The sequence below is a fragment of the Cucurbita moschata genome, unplaced genomic scaffold, assembly GCF_002738365.1.
Source record: "Cucurbita moschata cultivar Rifu unplaced genomic scaffold, Cmos_1.0 Cmo_Scf00034, whole genome shotgun sequence".
Classification (NCBI taxonomy): Eukaryota; Viridiplantae; Streptophyta; class Magnoliopsida; order Cucurbitales; family Cucurbitaceae; genus Cucurbita; species Cucurbita moschata.
The window spans coordinates 1,759,167-1,779,917 of NW_019268550.1; the positions used below are offsets into that span (position 1 = coordinate 1,759,167).

At 38.2% G+C, this 20,751-nt stretch overlaps 5 protein-coding genes and 1 pseudogene across 6 annotated transcripts; 2 read left to right on the forward strand and 4 right to left on the reverse strand.

Annotated features, from left to right (window-relative positions):
* Nucleotides 1–14: 14 nt before the first annotated feature.
* Nucleotides 15–338, reverse strand: LOC111430534. Its single transcript, XM_023066799.1, has one exon. It carries the CDS (start codon nucleotides 336–338, stop codon nucleotides 15–17), a length of 324 nt encoding a protein of 107 aa, XP_022922567.1.
* A 3,464-nt stretch (nucleotides 339–3,802) lies between these two features.
* On the forward strand, nucleotides 3,803–5,450 carry LOC111430535 (annotated as a pseudogene).
* A 267-nt stretch (nucleotides 5,451–5,717) lies between these two features.
* On the forward strand, nucleotides 5,718–8,548 carry LOC111430675 (protein CYPRO4-like). The gene is made up of 2 exons (XM_023067022.1): nucleotides 5,718–7,577; nucleotides 7,891–8,548. The coding sequence occupies exons 1-2, from the start codon at nucleotides 5,910–5,912 to the stop codon at nucleotides 8,170–8,172; spliced, it is 1,950 nt and encodes a 649-aa protein (XP_022922790.1). The 5' UTR covers nucleotides 5,718–5,909; the 3' UTR covers nucleotides 8,173–8,548.
* A 1,938-nt stretch (nucleotides 8,549–10,486) lies between these two features.
* Nucleotides 10,487–11,303, reverse strand: LOC111430796 (ethylene-responsive transcription factor ERF109-like). The gene has a single exon (XM_023067204.1). The coding sequence runs from the start codon at nucleotides 11,283–11,285 to the stop codon at nucleotides 10,602–10,604; it is 684 nt and encodes a 227-aa protein (XP_022922972.1). The 5' UTR covers nucleotides 11,286–11,303; the 3' UTR covers nucleotides 10,487–10,601.
* Nucleotides 11,304–11,947: 644 nt separating this feature from the next.
* LOC111430906 (ferredoxin--nitrite reductase, chloroplastic) lies at nucleotides 11,948–14,716 on the reverse strand. The gene is made up of 4 exons (XM_023067387.1): nucleotides 14,302–14,716; nucleotides 13,581–13,935; nucleotides 13,164–13,452; nucleotides 11,948–12,932 (listed from the first exon to the last, which is right to left on the reverse strand). Exons 1-4 carry the CDS (start codon nucleotides 14,663–14,665, stop codon nucleotides 12,192–12,194), a joined length of 1,749 nt encoding a protein of 582 aa, XP_022923155.1. The 5' UTR covers nucleotides 14,666–14,716; the 3' UTR covers nucleotides 11,948–12,191.
* A 2,298-nt stretch (nucleotides 14,717–17,014) lies between these two features.
* LOC111430907 lies at nucleotides 17,015–20,747 on the reverse strand. Of its 2 annotated transcripts, none has more exons than XM_023067388.1 (3): nucleotides 20,666–20,747; nucleotides 20,464–20,519; nucleotides 17,015–18,906 (listed from the first exon to the last, which is right to left on the reverse strand). In XM_023067388.1, the coding sequence occupies exon 3, from the start codon at nucleotides 18,863–18,865 to the stop codon at nucleotides 17,369–17,371; it is 1,497 nt and encodes a 498-aa protein (XP_022923156.1). In that variant the 5' UTR covers nucleotides 18,866–18,906; nucleotides 20,464–20,519; nucleotides 20,666–20,747; the 3' UTR covers nucleotides 17,015–17,368. The 2 variants fall into 2 exon arrangements, with proteins under 2 accessions (XP_022923156.1, XP_022923157.1); XM_023067389.1 differs by having other exon boundaries at nucleotides 20,671–20,702.
* Between the last annotated feature and the right edge of the window lie 4 nt (nucleotides 20,748–20,751).

Below are 20,751 nucleotides of genomic sequence, written 5' to 3' on the forward strand. Positions count from 1 at the left end.
CAAATCTAAAGCATTTATACTGAAGAACTTTTGAACCCAAATTTCTGCTTCCAGCAGCTTGCAGAAGTGTTTGTGAGCTTTGGAAATGAAACATCATTACAATCTTCATTCACTTTCAGCTCATCTCTTAAAGTTGTCTTAACCAAGAGATTCCTTGAGCTGTTCTTCAATGGCAGCAGCTTCCCCTCAAAGAACATCTCATCTGCTGGTATCATACATCTGTTCTTCACGGTGAACTCAAAATCAGAAGAAACAGGTGCTTCTCTGTACATGTTTTCAAGCTTAAATGGCTGTTTTGTGTCAGCAAAATCATTTGAAAAGGAGATTCTTGGATCCATGGAGGAACGAGCTCAAAAGCTTGCTGGTTTCAATGGTTTCTCTGTTCTTCACTTGCCTTGGGGAATTGGCTTAGAGGGGTTTGTTTATATATATAGAGGCCCATCTTGTTCATGAGACACTTGTTTTATAAGGGTGTGAAATCCTCTTTCGAGTGTTTTAAAATTGTGAGATTGACAGCGATATGTAACGGGCCAAAGTGGACAATATCTGCTAGCGATGGGTTTGGGCTGTTACATATGGTATTAGAGCTAGACACTAGGCAGTGTGTCAACGAGAACGTTAGGCCTCCAATGGAGGTGGATTGTGAGATCTCACATCGGTTGGAGAGGAGAACGAAGCATTCCTTATAAGCGTGTGGAAACCTCTCTTTAGTTGACGCGTTTTAAGACTGTGAGACTGAAGGCGATACGTAACGAGCCAAGACGAACAATATTTGTTAGCAGTGGGTTTGGACTGTTACAAATGATATTAGTACCTGAAGGTGGGTGGTGTGCTAGTGAGGAGTCTAGGCTCCTAAGAGAGGTGGATTGTGAGATCTCACATCGGTTAGAGTAGGGAACAAAGCATTCCTTATAAGGGTGTGGAAATCTCTCCTTAGTAGACGCGTTTTAAAACCGTGAGGTTGACAATAAACGTAACGGGCTAAAGCAGACAATATTTGTCAGCAGTGAGTTTGAGCTGTTACAAATGGTATAAGAGCTAGACACCAAGCGGTGTGTCAGCGATGACACTAGGCTCCCAAGAGAGGTGGATTGTGAGATCCTACATCAGTTAGAGAGGGGAACGAAACATTCCTTATAAGGGTGTGGAAACCTCTATGCGGTAAAAGCATTTTAAAACCGTGAGGCTGACGATAATACGTAACGAGTCGAAGCAGACAGCATATGTTAACGATGGACTTAGGCTATTGCATCCTTTGCATACCTCCATTACCTTTTGGTCGGTCAAACCCGACATAAATTGTCTATGCACCTAACCAATCAAGTTTGGCATCTACAAGGACAGTCAAAGAATCTTTTGTTGTTCAAACCTTTTCATGTGGAGTTTTGACTGTCATATGTTCTTCCTTGGTTACCTTCACATGGATTATCTACATAAACTAAATGCCAATGCCTTTGAGAAATGATCTAAAGAGTGGCAACCTCATGGCTGAATGCTTTGTCTAATTGGCGGTGTCTCCCTTTTGGTCTCCCATTTTGTGAACAAAACTTGTCTGTTTGTGGTCTAAATTAAACTGCTGTGCTGAAGGCTCAATTTACTATGTCAGATCAAGGCTTTGTTTCTTAATTTGGATGCTTTGGGTGCTGCCAAACCAATAAATACTTAAAGAATGTGTATAAACTTGGATCAAAATGGGTTTCGGTTTTAAAATGCGTCTATTAGGGAGAGGTTTTCGTACGTTTATAAGGAATGCTTTGTTTCCCTCTACAACCGATGTAGGAACTCACAATTCATCCTTCATTGGGAGCCCAACATCTTTGCTGGCATAACGTCCAGTGTCTGGCTCTGATACTATTTGTAACAACCCAAAATCACCGCTAGTCGATATTGTCTACTTTGGCCTAATACGTATTTTCATTAGCCTCACTGTTTTAAAACACGTCTACTAGGGAGAAGTTGTTACATCCTTGTAACGAATGCTTCGTTTTCCTCTGTAGCTGATGTAGGAACTCACAATCCATCCCTCATGGGAGCCCAACATTCTTGCTGGCACAACGTCCAGTGTCTGGCTTTGATACGATTTGTAACAACCCAAACCCACCACCGGTAGATATTGTCCACTTTTGCCCGATACGTATTGCTATTAGTCTCACGATTTTAAAACACGTCTACTAGGGAGAGGCTTCCACACTCTTATAAGGAATGCTTCGTTTCCCTTTGCAATCGATGTAGCAACTCACAATCCATCCCTCCTTGGGAGCCCAGCGTTCTCGTTGGTACATTGCTCGATGTCTGGCTATGATACCATTTGTAACGGTCTAAGCCCACCAATAACAGAGATCTTGAATTTAAAGTATTTTGACACCCGTAATGGTAATGGCAACATGAAGTCAAAATCACAACTCTTGACCATTATAATGAACTTAAGAGGAGTTTAAGTCATAATATTCATTTACTTTTACTATTAAGTAGCAAATAACAAATCAGCCATTCTTTTTTGAGGTAATATTTTACGAAAGAGAAGGATAATCACTCGCAGACACATGCGAAGAAATTATGAAAAGTGCTACATTAGCGGTCCGCTATTCGGTTGGATAGTAAAAGTCGAAGAAGAGTAATCACTCATTCTTAAAACCGACAGGCATAAAATGGGAGAAACCACTCTTAGCCGCTTTTGTTCGAGTAGTCTACTCGAAACCACTAATATTAGAGGTCGTGACAGGGAAGCAATCGACAACACACCTAATGCCTCTGACATTTCTCTGTGACATGATGAAGCTATTTAATAATGTTTCTAAGACCGATCCCCACAAACTAACACGAGTTTTTACATGTTTTATCCTCATTCACGTGTATCTTAAGAAAATTCTCAAAATTCGTTCAATTCTTAGTCATCCTATCCTCGTGATTGCTACGTAGTCTTAGTTCATTCATATATTACTGCTAAACTATATTCGGCAGGCAGTTAATTAAATGTAAATTTCACTTATATAGTATATAGTTGCATACCTTATGAGGCTATTTTGGTATTTTTACAATTTTATTCATGTTGATTTACAAGTTTAAATATAGTTATTACATTTTTAATTAATTATATTAAAACTAAAATTTGGGTAATTTCTTATAAATTTTGCCAAAAGTATTAAAAGTAAAATATTATTATTAGTGATAAAAGTGATACACATTTTCGAATCCACGTATTCAGATCATTCTTCCCGCCGCAAATTGTAATCAGATATGAACCCTAAACAAATCTCTCAATGATGGACTTCCCATCTTGGTTCGTACCTCCATCGCACTGTGGAAGAAGCCTACGGCGTGTTCTGTGTCTTCGGAGTAGCCATGAAAGTCGTTCGAGATCGACGGGAGCAGTCTAGCTCTCGCTGTTTTCATAAACGTCACCGATTTCAAGTACTCTCTATCTCTCTTGTTATATCTGGATTTTTTAAGGTGAAAATTTGGCAAACATTGAAAAATCATGTGGATTCGATATTTTGATCTTTTTTTTTTCTCCCCGGACGTTTGTTGTTGGTGATCCGCGAACTGTTTGAGGAAATGCTTGAACTAAGTGAGGCAAGAAATGGGGGAGATCTCGGTGTAATGCATATAACTGTTGTGTTTTTAGCATAATGTGATCGATCTTATTGGATAAAATTGTTAGTTTCTGATGAATACGGTACGGGGTTTCTTCAGTTTTTGAAGTGCCAGAGGTTTTGCTTGAATTTAGTGATTGAACAGTGATGTCTGTGTTTGATTTTAAAAGTTTGTGGAAGTTATGGTGGTTTGAATTGAATTATGATTTATGGGTACCATTGTATTTGTTCTTGATTCGATGCAAGCTGGAACTCTGGAACCGGAAGCTGCATTTCTCAATGCTTCTCTTCTATGGTTCTATTTTGTATGCTTACGAAATCCACCCCCACCACTCTTTTGTATGTTTTAGATTTGAATTGTGCCCAAGTGTTCTCTAATATTTCCTTATAAATAATTGAAGACAGATTCCAGATATTTTCCCGGTGCTTGCGGCTGCATATAAGACACTTGTATCCAAGTCGAGGGATTCTCTGTCTACAATTATTCGGGTTCAAAGCATGTAATTCTTTCTGACTTCTTGGATATTACAGATTGTTGCTAATTTATTTGTGGGTATGGACGAGTGATCTTTGGACTTATTCATATGCAGATTACAGAGTTTTTAAAAATATGTGGAATTTCTGGTAGCTCTTCTCATGCCCTTGTGGCTCGTTTTAATGCTTCCCCTGATGAGGTTGGATCAAGATGTCATGCAAAAATTGTCTCTGTTAACTTGTTGTAAACTTTTAGTTGTATTTCTGAACTCTTGATAAACTCAACCTTTTTGTGCAATCTATTTAACCATGCTAGATGAAGGCCATCGAGAAACTAGTACATGGAAAAGAGATCAACCTAGAGGAATTGGGAGAGAGAGCAGACCAAGCTTGGATACGAAAGGTGCAATCTATGTCTTCTTGATATGCAATATTGGTTTTTTTCACCTCTCACCATTTTTTTGCCCTAGTCTTCCTTTTTATTAAGTAAACATTGCAATTCTAATACAAATTTAAAAAACAAAAAGAAGTTTTTAAGAACTATTTCTTTTTAAGTTTCGACACAAAAAAGTTGATACCATAACAAAGAAAACAAAAAAATCAATAGTTGAAAATGTTATCTCCCAGCTTAATTTTCAAAAATCAAATGATTATACAATGGAGCTTCAATTATTAGACTCTTATGCTTTAGATCCAGAATAAATTTTAGAGAGCCTTTGCTTGCTCCAAATCAATATGAGTGAGATCCCACATCGGGAGACACGTTTTAAAAATCTTGAGGAAAGTCCGAAAGAGAAAGCCAAAGAGGTCAATATTTGCTAGCAATGGTGGGCTTGGACTATTACAATACATTACACCGAATTATGGTACCATGGTTTTATCACTTGCCAATAACAAAATGATCATTTTTCTCCTTTCAGCATTTTAAGATAACTGGACCCGAGTTGACGGTATCATCATCACATGTAGAATCGCTGCGCGGGATGCCTTGTAGCTGCAAAACCTGCAACAAGTTTCATCTTTGGCTGTTGGCACACAGTCACTCCTCTATAGGTGAATGCATTGATTTGTTTTACAGTACAATTACTTTTAGGTTGATGATGTCTATATGGAATGTTCAAATGATTATGCTGTTTATGTCTGATGGGAAGTGATTAATTTGTAATTAGATTGATGATGTCTAAGCAATTTTATAGAATTCTCAGGTAATTATGCTGTTAATGTTGATTTGTTTTATGAAATTTATTGAATACAATTGAAGCTAGGTGACTTTATTGAGCCTAACCATATTTTATAATCTTAAAAATTTATGGTTCGAACTTGTACACCATCATTAGGATAAGCTTTTTATCGGTTCTTTCATATTTTATATCAATTGAGATGGGAAGATAGATTACTCGTATCGTATATTTATTAAAGACTATCTTTCTCTATTTTGAGATTCTATTGTTTTTATTATTTGTTTCTCAGTTTGCTGTTCTTTAAAATTTGTGACAATTTCTATAATCAATTCTCAAAATGAAGAACCCAATTTAAATTAAAATAAAAAACTAAAAGCATCTAGGTTTTCTTAGTTCACAAGTAAGCGTAAGACGTACGCGGACCGTGTAAGGTTGATCACACAGGATAAATACTCAAACCAACAAACCTGAATTTTTCAGACTAATTAAACAGCCCTAGAATTTGGCTCCCAATGCTTCAAAATCTCTAAAGAAAAATTTCGCATCTTCGCGATCAAATTCCTTGAAATTCCTTGAAATTTCTCCTGATTTCCTCTTCCCAATTCCTCAAATTCGTTCCCGAAATTGTAAGCTTCGTTTTCCCCTTTAACAGATCACGTATATGGGTACTGCGCAGAGCCGCGAGGACGCTGAACTTTCGGACTCCGATGAATACAAGGAAGAAGAGGAAGAGGATGATGAAGAAGAAGAATACGAAGACGCTGATGAAGTATTGAAGCCGCAATCGATCTCTAGCGCCAAATCGACCGGTACAGCATCTGCAGTTGATGATGTCGACGCCAAACTCAAAGCTCTTAAGCTCAAGTATGGCTCCTCTTCCCCTTCTCAGATACCCAATGCCAACAACGCTGTGAAACTTTACCTTCACATCGGTGGAAACACCCCCCGTGCAAAGTGGATCGTCTCTGAGAAACTCACTTTCTACGCTTTTCTCAAGACCTCGAATGTTGACGGAGATAGCGACGACGATCAAGAAGACGAAGAGGACGGTTATAAAGCCAATTCGTCGGGTGGGAGAGGCCAGTTACGTTGGATACTCAAAGTGGGGGGAAAGGTCAGAGCTCTGGTTTCGACAGAAATGCAATTGAAGATGTTTGGTGATCAGCGGCGTGTCGATTTTGTTAACAAAGGTGTGTGGGCTTTGAAGTTCCCGACGGATGAACAGTACCGGGACTTCGTGACCAAATTCCAAGATTACTTGTTTGAGAATGTTTATGGGCTTGAAGCGACCGAGGAGAACAAGGTCAAGATTTACGGGAAGGAGTTTATTGGGTGGTTGAAGCCAGAGGTGGCAGATGATTCGATTTGGGAAAACGCCGATATTGAGTTCGGGAAGAGCCCCGGCTCCTCAGTGAGGACGAAACAGGACTTGATAGAGGAGTTCGAGGAGGCTGCTAATGGAGGCGTACAGAGCTTGACATTAGGGGCATTGGATAACAGCTTCTTGGTGAACGACTCAGGGGTTCAGGTTTATAGGAATCTAAGCCATGGAATTCATGGGAAGGGGATTTCGTTGAAGTTTGGTGCAGGAAACTCACCGAACTCTAGTCGATCGACACCGAAGAAGGGTCTTCTCACGAAGGCTGAGACGAACATGCTTCTCATGAGTCCATTGAAGGAAGGAAAACCCCACGCATCAGGGCTGCAGCAGCTTGATATAGAGACGGGGAAAGTTGTTACAGAATGGAAGTTTGAAAAGGATGGTACAGATATTACAATGAGGGACATCACGAACGACACCAAAGGGTCACAATTGGATCCTTCAGAATCCACATTTTTGGGGTTGGACGACAATAGGCTTTGTCAATGGGACATGAGAGATCGTAGAGGCATGGTTCAGAACATTGGTGGAGCTGCTGATAATTCACCGGTTTTGAACTGGGCGCAGGGGCATCAGTTTTCAAGAGGGACAAACTTCCAATGCTTTGCTACAACAGGGGATGGGTCGATTGTTGTTGGGTCAGTTGATGGGAAGATAAGGCTGTATTCGAAGACATCGATGAGACAGGCGAAGACGGCCTTTCCCGGGCTCGGTTCGCCTATTACTCATGTCGATGTTACTCACGATGGAAAGTGGATTCTGGGGACGACTGATACTTATTTGATACTTATCTGCGTGTTATTCGTCGATAAAGATGGCAACACGAAGACTGGGTTCAGTGGTCGTATGGGCAACAAGATTCCCGCTCCGAGGTTGCTGAAGTTGACTCCTCTGGATTCCCATTTGGCTGGAACCGACAACAGATTCCATGGTGGCCACTTCTCTTGGGTAAGAAAACTTGTTCTGACTTCGAATGCTTGAATCTTGCTCTGTTTTGCGCTGTCTTGGTTGGTTTTCTTGTCCTTGACAGTCGTGATATCAATTTCTTAGTAACTTAGAGAAGTAAGGGGGTAGAAGAATCGGTGTCATTGAAGATCCATGACTAATGTTTTGGTTTATGTTCGTGTTATGGTGGTTATTCTATCATAGCTTCTGTTGTTCTTACAGGGAACTTCCCTCGTTTGAGCTTTCTTTCTTTTGCCACTTTAGACTGCAAGGTTCATACACAAACTTACGATCTTTTATCGACATTGAATTTCAGGTCACCGAGAGCGGGAAGCAAGAGCATCACCTCGTCGCAACGGTGGGAAAGTTCAGTGTGATATGGGACTTCCATCAGGTAAAGAACAGTGCACATGACTGCTACCGGAATCAGCAAGGACTCAAGAGCTGTTACTGCTACAAGATTGTGCTGAAAGATGAATCCATCGTCGAGAGCCGATTCATGCACGAAAAGTTTGCAGTCTCGGATTCTCCAGAAGCCCCACTGGTTGTGGCCACCCCCATGAAAGTCAGCTCCATCAGCCTATCTGGAAAGAGATGAGAAGCCATCGTCGTCCTAAGATGGTGCGCTTTCTCTTCTCCATTGATTGATGTGTGCCGTGTACTGCTGCCTGCTGTTTTCTTTGTTTATCCTCCTCATATTGTTTGTATGTGTCTTCAAATTGGTTTATTCGTTGCCACACTGATAAAATTGTCTGCGTGTTAGTGTGTTGTGTAAATAGGTAAACGATACAAAAGTAGAATTGAGTTCTTAGGATTACTTGTTTCTTGTGAGTTCGTGTTCGTGTGTCGTGTTTGTGTTCGTGTTTGTGTTTCTGTTTGTAAGCCTTATGGTGATTATTTGAGTACAAAATGCTGTAATTTTAAGCATGTGAAAGTAAATCCTCCATCCTTTGTGTATCAAACAAGACATTGATTGAGATCTTCCCCCGAATTTTGTTGTTCGTTGATAATCTTGAAGGTTCAAATACGAACCTCTTTTTTTTTTTTTTTTTTTTTTTTTTTTTTTTTTTTTTTTTTTTTCTCTTTTTTTGAAATNGAAAGTGATTTCTAACATTAATTTTTTTGAGAAGTGAATTTATATTTTAATGTTTTTATCTATGAATTTCTCTATTTTGTTAATTTACTTTTGAAGGATGTTTTGTTTAAAAATTCAAAATTAAAAAATACTTTTTAAACACTTTTTTTTTAAAGAAAGATTAAAAAAATATTGAGAGAAGACAAATTACAATTTTTAAAAATTAAATACTTTAGATGCTCCATTAAAATTTTATTTTAAAATTGTCAATGAAATTTTTTCATATATTTCTCTAAATCTATGGATTAACAAAATATTAAAAAGAATATTTAAGAGATTTTTTTTATAATTTAATTATCCCAAAAAAATATTGTGTTTAGGTTGTTTTAAAACTTCTTCTTTTTTTTTTTTTTTAATTCATTGCCTAAAAACGAAAATCAAACTGTTAGGAGTAAAGAAAATATTAATAATTAAATTTCTTATCGTTTAAAAATATTAATTAATTTCATACCGAACTCAAAAAAGAAAATAAAAAAGATTTTCATACTAAAACTTCCACGTTGTAATCAAATTAAATGAACGTGGGTTTCTTTATTTTTTCCCTTTTTAATAAACTATTAAAGTAATTTTACACGTGCCATAAACTTTTTGTATTTTGGCATTGGATTTTGCGATGGTACTTCTTTTAATAAACTTTTGCGAAGATATTAATTTAAAAAAGCATGATATTAATTTTATTGATAGGATCCTAGAATATTGTCGTTATCATTGCTTTGTGTGTTTCTTTTTTTTTTTTAGATAAAAATAATAATATAATAATAATTATGTTAATAGAATTCTTAAGTGTCGAACAAAAAAAATTGTGAACCTCGAAAGTATATTCACAACAACTTAGGTGTCGAACAAAGAGTATGTCTTGCTCGAAGACTCCATAAAAGAAGTTAAGCTTCAATTAAGGGGAGAATGTTCGAGAACTCTAAAGAAAGAGAGACCTCTTGAGGCATTTAACTAAGAGATTTTAATATTTCTTATCTTAATTCAAACATTTTTTTTTTTAATTTTATATAATTTAACCTAATTAAAATTGTTTAAGGGTTAAAAAAAAAAAAAAAAAAAAAACTCTGTTTTTTTTTTGTCTTCATTATAAAAAAAAATAGAACACGTGCTAAATATGAAGAGCGTGATGAAATGTTAAATAAATTTATCCTTTTCTTGTTTTTTAAAAAACCAAATTAAGGGATAAAGAATAACCCACATGTTGGAAAACAGACCACAAGTTGGCAAAAATAAATAAATGAAAAATCCACTATTGAACACGTGGAGGAAAATGATTGGTGCGTTTTAGAAACGTGGAATCTATGCTTTTGCTGTTGTTTTTTTTAAAGTAATTAATTATATTTTATTATCCAGATCAGCTGACCTAAAATCGTTAATTATTAAGAAATTATTTAATATTCAAAACGTTTATTTAGTGTGAATTTTTTAAAAAGATATACCTAAATCAATTAAATTATGAACAAAACTTTTTTTTTTGTATTTTTCAATAATTTAATTATTCAAAATTTTTTTTTTTTTTTATCGAAACTTGTTATATAATAATATTAATAAATTTTAAATTACATAAATTAAATTAATAGATTAACTTATATTTTTTAAATTCAGATTTTATATTATTTTTAAAAAATAAGTAATAATAAGTTTAATGGAGGAGGAATTTTAGTTATAACCTTTTAATTAGCTCAAATTAATTCTAAATTAGCAATAAAAATAAAAAAGGTATCATAATGTTGGATGAACACGAAATTTAAATTTTAGAAACTAAATTTGTGATTGAAGATTTTAGATATACTTTTTGGGATGTTAAAAATCCCAAACCTAAAATATCTAAAATACGAGTGGATTTCTTCTTACGGAAATTTCAAAAATTCGAACAGTAGGATATTAAAAAATTCTCAAGCCCCAATACTGGTGGAGTCTGACGAATCGCCGCCGTAATCCGTGATCAGCGACGAGATCCATTGATCCATTTCATCCTTCTCAAGCTTCCTCCATATTTCGTCTTCATTTTCGATTCCGTTCGCCGCCGAATTTCTACTGTTCTTCGAAATTTCATTTTCCGGCCTCATTGTTCTCAGTGAATCATCAGTAAATGGAAAATTAAGCTTTGCTCGAGGCCCTCGGAATTCCAACGCGGCTTTATCGTAAGCCCTAGCGGCCTCTTCGGCAGTATTGAAGGTTCCTAACCAGACTCTGGTTGCGAGTTTCGGATTTCGGATTTCGGCAACCCATTTCCCCCACGGCCGCTGTCGAACGCCTCTGTAAATTTTCTTCAAACGCTTCTTGCCGCTTTTCGTCTCGCCTTCGACCGGTGGCGATGACAGCGGGAAGAAATCGCAGCCTAAACAGCCATCGATTCGACAAACACTACACGTCTCGAAAACAGAGGGAGAGAAAATCGCGTCCGTACTCGAACAAGTGATGGAAGAAGTAGTTGCAGAAGCGGAGGCGGAGGCGGCACAATCAAATGTAGGAAGCGGAATTTGAAGCTCGCACCAAAACCTATCCGCCATGGAATGCGGCGGAAAAGAGAAGTGATACGATTCCGGCGATTCCGTGGATCGAGATCGAGAGGTCATGAGAGAGAGAAATTAGAGAATTTGGAATTGGGGGTTTAGAAGTTGAATTGAAGAGTGAGGTATATATACGGAGAGGTTGATGACGTGGCATCATTACAACGCAAATTGGCACTCGGTGGAGTTTGGGCCAGCGGGATTTCTGTGGGCCCAGCTTGGATATTTTGTTATTTACTTTAGGAATTTTAAAATTTATTGGCATATATTTATCTGAGACGTGTTGAAACTAGCAGCATGCCCATTTCAAACCCCTTTTACTTGTTTTTCAAACCCCTTTTACTTGTTTTTTTGTGTAGTTAAATACGAACGTGTATAATCGTCCACAAGAATATTTATCTAGTACAACGTATTTTCCCTTATATTTTATAAGTCGTTTTCTGTCAACATGACTCGAAGCTCGACCATATGTCAAAATTATTCACAAAGTTCAATTTTCACACAACTGACTTATTCGCCAGATTAGAACAAATGCCAAAGAAATCGTTGTAATACTACCACGAGAATACGATTGTGATAACATGGCCACGTTACCTACTCATCATTTCTAAGAATGAAAATTGTTTTCCTAACAAACCAACGAGAGATGAAATGGAAAAAACCTCAACTCCCCCATCGTCATCTCTTCCTCTCTCTCAAAAACCGTTTATCGACATCAGATGCTCAAATACTCAAAACGAGTGATCGATCCAAAGGTTATTAAACTAAATGCAGAATGCAAATATTATTGCCCTTTTCTTCATTACCGAGTTAATGAACATATGGGTAATGATTACAAACTTTGAAATACAAACTTACAAGATTAGTTACATCAAAATGGCTGTGTATTTGAATGTTACCAAACCTGTATTGCCCCATTTGGCAAATGCATCCAATATGTCCAAGCTTGAAAGGTACAGCCTGCCCTATAACTTACTCCTCTTCTTCTTCCTCCCTCTCCCTTGGGACAGCCCCAAAATGTTGTACGAGAATGTCCACAACTAAGGGCACCAAGTCCTTACAAGGGACAGCCTTCTTATACACATCTCCCAAATGTGAGTCACTCCCAATTCTCCCACCCAAGAACACATCAACCCCTTCAACAGGCTTCTTATTCTCATCCCTAGCCATGCACCCCATGAACCCAATATCAGCAACCTGAACCTGCCCACAGGTATTTGGGCAACCGGTCCAATGCATCCTCACCGGTCGGCTCACCGTGACTCGCTGTTGCACTTCCTCAGTCACCTTCAATGCCCTAGCCTTCGTCTCTATAATGGCTTGTCCACAGAATTGGTTGCCAGTGCAGGCTACCAATCCTTTCATGAGAATTGGTGGCTCTAGTGAAAACTTGTCAAATAGAGGCTCTTTCACTAAGGCTTCTAACCTTGAGTTTTGAATGTTGGGGATGATTATGTTTTGTTCCACTGTCAATCTGAGCTCCCCTGTGCCGTATTCCTCGGCAAGTCGAGCCAATTCGTCCATTTCATCCGCTTGAACTCGACCAACAGGAATGTGAACTCCTACGAAGCTTAAACCTTCTTGCTTTTGTGGATGCACTCCATAATAGTCCCTTCTTTCCCATTCCTTCTTTACCAAATCCTCCGGTGATGCTCTCTCCAACTCTTGTCTTGGCATTCTCTTCACTACTTCAGCTCTAAATCCTTCTAAACCCTGTTAACATATAATCAAATCACCTTCAATCCAACTCAGAACCAGCAGATTTCGCATCAAGAGCTACATTTTCTTTCAAATCAAGAACTTAAATCAACCCATTAGTGTAAGTTTAGTCACTAATTCATATTCTAACAGCCCCTTTGATCAGTAGACTTAGAGTTTATGTTCAATGTGGACTATATGATACTGATAATGTTAGGATGTATTGAATAATATGATGAGACTGACCAGTTCATCGATGAGCCACATCATTCTACACTTCTGGCGGTTGCCTCTGGTGCCGAGGTCCCTGTAAGCCTCCAAGACAGCTCCGCAGAGAGGGACCACGTCCTCTTCCGGCACCCAGGCGTCGAGCGGCACTGCCTCGGCGCACCGCTTGGCGCTGAAGAACCCGCCCACCAGCACGTTGAAGCCCATTCGTCCATTCTTAGTGGCGGGCATGTATGCAAGGTCGTTTATGTGAGGGTGTTCGTATAGATCGTGTGATCCTATCACGCACACATTCCATTTTCTTGGCCTGTTCATACAAATCACATACTACAATTCTTCAGATGAACACATACCAATTTCCGATTCTTCATCTTCTAGGTTTTAGGGTTTTAGGGAAATGTTTAAATTAGATACACGATTTGGAATTGAACTTACAAATTGGTGAATGCAGGATTTCCAAGGGAATTTCCAGTGATGAATTGCGAGAGCAAATTATTGTAAGGCCTAGTATCGACGATCTCCTCCGGATCAATGCCGGCGAGGGGATTTCCGACGGGATTTCTCACATTATCCATTCCACTCTGCAGACTCGTCAGCCCAACTCCAGCCAATCCTTTCAGAATTTCCGGCACATCCCCTAGAACCACGCCGCGAATCTGCCAATTCTGCCGCGTCGTCACGTCGGCGCAGCCGTCTTTCCCGTACTTCCGGATCACACTCGCCAAATATCTCGTCTGTTCGCTTGTTGTCACCCCATTTGGCAGCTTTAATCTCATCATAAATCTCCCATCTGTTTAAAAAATATTTTAAAAGGGCACGCTTGTCATTTATTTATTTTTATCAAATTGCATATAAAAGTATTTAATGTAGACTTTCTCTTAATAATATAGAAATTAATTCTTCTAATTAAAAAAATACTCAATTTCAGATCCAAACATGAATTAATTTATAAAACAAACCACCATTTAAATATTTTTTAATTTCAACTTTAGTCAATAAATACATAAATTAATATGTAAATTACTATCTTACCCTCCTAGCTTCTATTTTCTTAATTAATTTCTTATTTAATTTCGAAAGTTCAGACACTGATCCTAATTTTATGTACAAACGACCCAACACGAACAATTGACACGAACATCGAAAAGAAACTCACATTGATGTTTTCTTCTATGGAAAAGGCCAAGCCATTTGAGTCTAACATCAACATCATCTTTAGTAAGCTTAGAGGCATCAATTTCCTCCATTGACAACTTTGAGAGCTCTTCAATCCCATTCTCCATGAACAATTTCATTGGCTCTTTCTCTATCTTCACTTTCTCTTGTGGGTTAATCCCTTCTCTAAATTTCTCCTTCACCACCCAATACCCTTCTCTCTCCTCCACTCTTGCCTCCAGCCTCGCCTCCTCCACCGCCACCTCCGCCGGCGCTGATGTAATCGGCGCTGCCGTCACTCGACGCCATCCACGGCGGCTGGAAGCTGCCGGAGGGGAGAGAAAGGGAGCTGAGAGAGAGGACATGCTTGTTTCAGAGAGATGGATTTGGATTTGGATGTGGGAATTGAAGGGAGAGAGAGAGAGATGGGAGAGATTTTAAGGACTCTCTTTCCCTTTCGTTGGAGAACCTTTGGTAGCCTTCAAAGGCCGTTTTTTTTTTTTTTTTTTTTTTTTGGTTCGCACAAATAATTATTAATAATTTTTTATTTATTAGCCTATTTTTTGCCTTTTCCTCTTCCACTCCTTTTAGGAGAAGCTATAAAAGGATTGGATTGTAATAAGTGGTTGCCTTACAACTCTCCCTTCTCAAATTTACCTTATAATTAATTCTTATATTCAATAATATTATTTAATATCTAAAATATATATATTTTTAATAATATTTTCTAATGTTAGGCTAATTCTAATCCAACTTTTCTACGTATTAAATATCATTTAATGTTAGGTTAATTAATTGGGAGGTCGAGAAGAAAATAAAACATCTCTTATAAGTCCTAACAAACACGTTTTAAAATTGTGAGACTAACGATGATAGTAATGGGCCAAAGTGGACAATATATGTTAGCAGTGAGCTTAGACTGTTACAAATAGTAGAGTTAGATAGAGGGAGTGCGATGTCCCACATTGGTTGGGGAGGAGAACAAATCATCTTTTATAAGAGTATGGAAACATTCCCTCAGTAAATGCGTTTTAAAGCCTTGAGGGGAAGTTTGAAAGGGAAAACCTAAAGAGGACAATATCTGCTAGCGGTGGATCTGGGTCGTTACATGGAAATTAACTAAGCAAGGATGTTGGGCTCCCAATGGGGGTGGACTGTGGCCTAACATCTAGGCTCCCGACTAGGGTAGATTATGAGTTAATGAGGACGTTGGGCATCTAAGGGAAGTGGATTGTCAGGACCCACGTCGGTTTGAGAGAAAAACAAAGCATTCTTTTATAAGAGTTGTGAAGACAACCTTGAGACTAACTGTAAGCTTGTATTTTTAATGATATTAAAAAAGAATAAAGAGACCGACGGAACGTATGAAAATAGATATTTGTTAAAGTTTAGTTAAATTAAAATATAATATATAATATGAAAGTGACATAATAATATATCATATGATGTAGTGAAATAAATTAAAATATTTTAGTTATTAGGGAATAATTTCTTACTCCCTCTACCTCATGTAGTTGAAAACCCTACATCACAAATTTAATATATTATTGCTTCTTTGTCAATGACCTTCGGATGTTATAAAATTTATATTACAAATTCCTTCTTAGCTAAGTCTTTTCAATAACCTAACTTAATTATTATTTTTTTTTTATAAAATCAAATATTTAAATTTATGTCATCTCGGTAAAGTTTTTATAATTAATAAATCGATTTATAACTTTATTTAATTAAAACATTAAAAATGAGAATATTTTTATGATATATAGGTAATAGAATTTTTTTTTTAATTTTATAAATATAAAAGAGGAACAGAACATATATTGTTTTAAGTAATTGAGCGTTATTTATATTCATTATTAAAAAATTAAAATTAATTTACGTGTTAAATTACAAGTTTACCCTCTAAACTTTTAAACTTTAATTTAAATTTAATTATGGGGTGATTAGTGGATTGATGGGAAATAAAAAAGGAAAAATAATAATTAGGAATAATAACCTTTCCAAGCAATGAAGGGTCACGGCCTCAGGCCGCCGCGTCCTGCTCTCAAGCCGCCCGCCGCCTAACATGCCGCCTGTCGAAACCCAAAACATGTGGCCGACACCCGACTCTCTACTAATCTTCTATTTCCACCGCCTACTTTTTTTTTTTTCCTTTATTTTACTAATTATTATTATATTTTAAAAATAATATATTTTCAATATTTGAGCTTTGGTCCTTGTCAAGGGGTACGGCCCAAAACCCGACCCTACTTGTTTGGCTCCATTAGAACGACATTTGTTCAACTTGTAATTTTTTTTAATTCTTTTTTTTTTCTAAATTATATAAAATTGGCAGCTTGTTTTAATAATACTCTTTAATATAAAATATAAAATATATATATATATTTTTATTAATACTAATAAATTTATAAAAATCTTTATTTTTTAGTATACGAACATTGGTTTAGGTCTCTTAGAGTGAACCACGTGAGCAAGTTAGTTGCGTGGGACAAAAGGCTACCCTTTCTCATAAAGAATTTTGGCTGAGAAAGCGTTGTCCTCTATAGAATACCGTGTGCCCCAATCCTTAGTAACAAACAAAAAAAAAATGTGTGTGGCGCACACACGAGGGCCTATTAGTGAAATACTGGACCACTAACGTTCCGAAAAACCACTCTTTTATATGGAATACTCACATCAATGGCAATGGAGCAAGAAGCAGCAGTTCTAAAGTGGAAAGAAAGAAGGTATATATAAATTTTAAAACTTGAGTGGAAAGTAATATACAGGCACAGACAAAGATCTCCAAAAGCAGATCATCAGGAACAGAGACACACAGTGACAGGTTCCATATGTTGAAGAACACAAAGAACATGCTGGAGGAAGAAAAAACAGCAACCAACCAGCCTCAGCCTCACCCTCAGCCATACTCCACTCGTTCTAAAACTATGTGGTAGGCAGCACTCACCACAAACTTGGGCTTCTTTTTCCTTTTTCTTATTTCTTTTCAGCTATTTGACAAGTTAATGGCATACAATAATAGTAGTTTACAAAGGTAGCTTAGCTACCTGATCATCTTCATTATCATGTTAGCCACCAAGAGCAGCCAGGAACTTGCGCTTGCTTCCTGGATCTTCGTGCAAAACCACGACGTCGCCTACTTTGTCTAACAACTCCTCCAATCCGCGAACGCCGAGGCTCTGGAAGTCCAAGGCTTTCTTGTATCGTTGTAGGTATATTGCCTCGAAACATCCCAAGAAGATTCTACATGAATAGCTGACGAGAATCTCCTGTAGCTGGTGTTTGAACTGCTCGAGATCGCACTCGTTGTTGTTTTTTCCTACAGATTTCTCATCGTTGTGTTCTTCATGAACTACTCTTTCTTCCTCTGAGTATTCGTCTGATGAGCCCATTCCTGGAGCAATATCAATAGTTTCCTCTGAAGTACCCTTACCTTTCTTGTTTTCTTTCCTTGATAATATCAAAGGTGGGGCGCTCGGGCATGATCTCGAGTTTCGAATGTAGACTGTTTTCTTGTTGCCTTTGCCCTCTACAATGAGGGCATCCCCCATTTTCTTGAAAAGATTCACAAGCTTGACACCGGGCTCGGATGTGTAAAGTGGCCTTCCAAAGACTCTCTGGTACTCGGCACGAACCTTAGTGACGGGTAAGGACCCTCCAGAAACCTCTAGCAACTTAACCAATTGTCCCTTCAGAACATTTAAGTCTCCTGTTTGTGGCCACCAAGTGGACTCATTCTGGTCTCCACATGAAACGGGGCCCGTTGGAACGTCGCTCAGACCACATGGGAGACTCTGTGACCTCAAACTTGGAGGTGCACAAGGAACTGTCGAATTGCCGTTGTATTCAGATAAAGCCTGAGTGACTACTGAAAAATCCCTGAGGTTGTGATAGCCATGGGAGACCCCTCCATAGACGATCGCTTCCTCTTCGTTTTGACCATCTGGATCGTCATTGATATGGCATCCCTTGAGATATCCAGAAATTTCAGCCGCTCCACCACGGGAAGTCAACATTTTGGGGGAACGTGCAAAGCCTTCACCACGAGCCACAGTCGGCCAATCCCAAACGTACTTCCCCGCATTGCAAAGGGCAGATGAAACGCCCACACCAGAAGGGATGACGAGTATCACATTATATCCACGTTGACCTAAAATGTGAAGAGCTGGAGCAAAATCGACATCTCCAGATATGAGCATTATGGAAGATGGGGGAGGGTTGTCGAGGGCAAAGAGAAACATATCGACCAGTATAGCCTTGTCCGCAGCATCCTTCCGACCATTCGGCACATCAATTAGTTTGACCCCCGTTCGCTGACACCCTTCTCTCAATCGTCTAGGAAAAGCATTGAAATCCCCATATGCAGAAAACATCATAACTGCCCCTTTTATTACCGGGTGCACTCGCAAAGCCATTCTTATATTACCAGCTACATCTTCAGGGCGGACATCACTCGGAACAGGGCAATTCTCGATATCCCAAAGGATGGCCACAGGACCGTCCGGAGAACTTCGAGTTTGCAGACTTGGAGGAGCCTGAGAAACATTCCTGTTTAAGTCTTCCATTTGGATTTTCCTTTGCTCCAATGATTCAGATTAAGCAAGCACTGTTTTTTACATGTTTAAACAAGCCAGGATATTATTTCCCTTCAGAATCAAATGCTTAAAATACAAACTCATGAAACACAATCGAAAAAAGTTAGAAAAGTAAACTACATATAGTATACGTAACACGAGCCCAAGTTTCTCATTGCTGATTCACATGCACAACCCAAACACCATTGGCATACGTTCGGCCTTCCCGACCCCAAATTTCATAGACTGAACTTATTAAACCATGCGCCAACCATTCTTTAGGGTTTCGACACCATGTAGATCACAAAATGGGGGGAAATTGTACATATTATTACTACGAGAAACAGGCAATCATGAAAAAGGAAATACACATCTCACTAAAAATTGTTGGACCAAATGGATACATTATGCTGAGAGGTTTGCTTCTTCTTGTATACTTCTCACTATCAGAGCAATTTGGCCTTAATCTTCCTAACAGTTCTCATGACTCCTCAGTAATCTGAAACCCAAAACCCAAATCATAAAGTCACCTCAGGTTGAGGACTGTTAGGGAAGGATCATGGGTTTATAAGTAAGGAATACATCTCCATTCGTACGAGGCATTTTGGGGAAGCCCAAAGCAAAACCACGAGAGCTTATGCTCAACGTGTACAATATCATACCATAGTGGAGGTTCGTAATTCCTAACATGGTATCAGAGCCATGCCCTTAACTTAGCCATGTAAATAGGATCCTCAAATGTCGAACAAATAAGTTGTGAGCCTCGAAGGTGTAGTAAAAATGACTCAAGTGTCAAACAAAGAATATACTTTGTTCGAGGACTCTAGAGAAGGAATCGAGCCTCGATTAAGAGGAGACTGTTTGAGGGATCCTTAGGCCTCGATAGAGGCTCTATAGTGTACTTTGTACGAGGGGAGGATTTTTGGGAGGGAGTCCCATACTGACTAATTTAGGGAACGATCATTGGTTTATAAGTAAGGAATACATTGGTATGAGGCCTTTTAGGAAAGCCCAAAGCAAATCCATGAGAGCTTAGGCTCAAAGTGGACAATATCATACCATTGTGGAGGTTCGTAATTCCTAATACTTCATTGCCACAAAGCTTTCAAATGGTTAATCCCCTCAGATGACAGCCAACAAACAGCATCAAAATTTCAAACTTCACTAACTAATGAGGACTCAGAGAAACAAGCTGCAATTTGCTGCCCAATAAACTACTGTCAATTCATTGCAGCTCGACATCTTGATCTGAACCAATTGAACTGTTTATAGCCATATCCAAATTGAAGGGATTTCAGGGCAGAATTAGAAGATATTTTTTGTAAAGCATCTCAAAATTTCAAGCAGACTTTCACCAAAACTAACAGCATTCCTAAAGCTCCATGAAAGCAGCTTCATGGAGAAAAAAGAAAACGACAGAACAAATGAAGCCCAGTTCATCAAAAACCCATCCGATGATTTTCCAATTACAGACCAACCGACCATCAAATTGAACACAACAATAACCTCAAAACATCATATCCAATCAAATTCAAGCGATAATTTCCACTGAACTACACGATTAGCACAAAAACCCAATAAAAATGTACCTCGCAATGATGCAAGAGGTCCTCAGCGTAATAGCAGCCTCAGCTTCAGTAAGATCCTGAAGAACAGAAAATAGAGTTCGCAAGAGATCTTAAAGTAAGTAGCAGATACAGAAAGATCCGTTCGGTAATCAAATTCAACAAAAATTAAGAGAACAAGCAAAAAGGGTCAAATTCAGAGAGAGATGAAGAGTTCGGTGTGTACCTGACCTCAAGATGAAGAAAGGGAGTTCATGAGGGAAAGAAATTTCGATTTTTATCTTCGACAAAAAAAAAAAAAAAAAAAAGGGG

Bases quoted from the DNA above. Each gene is read 5' to 3' on its own strand.
- LOC111430534 (XM_023066799.1), bottom strand. From the start codon at position 338: ATGGATCCAAGAATCTCCTTTTCAAATGATTTTGCTGACACAAAACAG.
- LOC111430675 (XM_023067022.1), top strand. From the start codon at position 5,910: ATGGGTACTGCGCAGAGCCGCGAGGACGCTGAACTTTCGGACTCCGAT. The intron at 7,578-7,890 runs GTAAGAAAACTT...ATTGAATTTCAG, and splicing joins ATGGTGGCCACTTCTCTTGG to GTCACCGAGAGCGGGAAGCA.
- LOC111430796 (XM_023067204.1), bottom strand. From the start codon at position 11,285: ATGACCTCTCGATCTCGATCCACGGAATCGCCGGAATCGTATCACTTC.
- LOC111430906 (XM_023067387.1), bottom strand. From the start codon at position 14,665: ATGTCCTCTCTCTCAGCTCCCTTTCTCTCCCCTCCGGCAGCTTCCAGC. The intron at 13,453-13,580 runs GTAAGTTCAATT...TTGTATGAACAG, and splicing joins AATCCTGCATTCACCAATTT to GCCAAGAAAATGGAATGTGT. The intron at 12,933-13,163 runs GTCAGTCTCATC...ATATGTTAACAG, and splicing joins TGTGGCTCATCGATGAACTG to GGTTTAGAAGGATTTAGAGC.
- LOC111430907 (XM_023067388.1), bottom strand. From the start codon at position 18,865: ATGGAAGACTTAAACAGGAATGTTTCTCAGGCTCCTCCAAGTCTGCAA.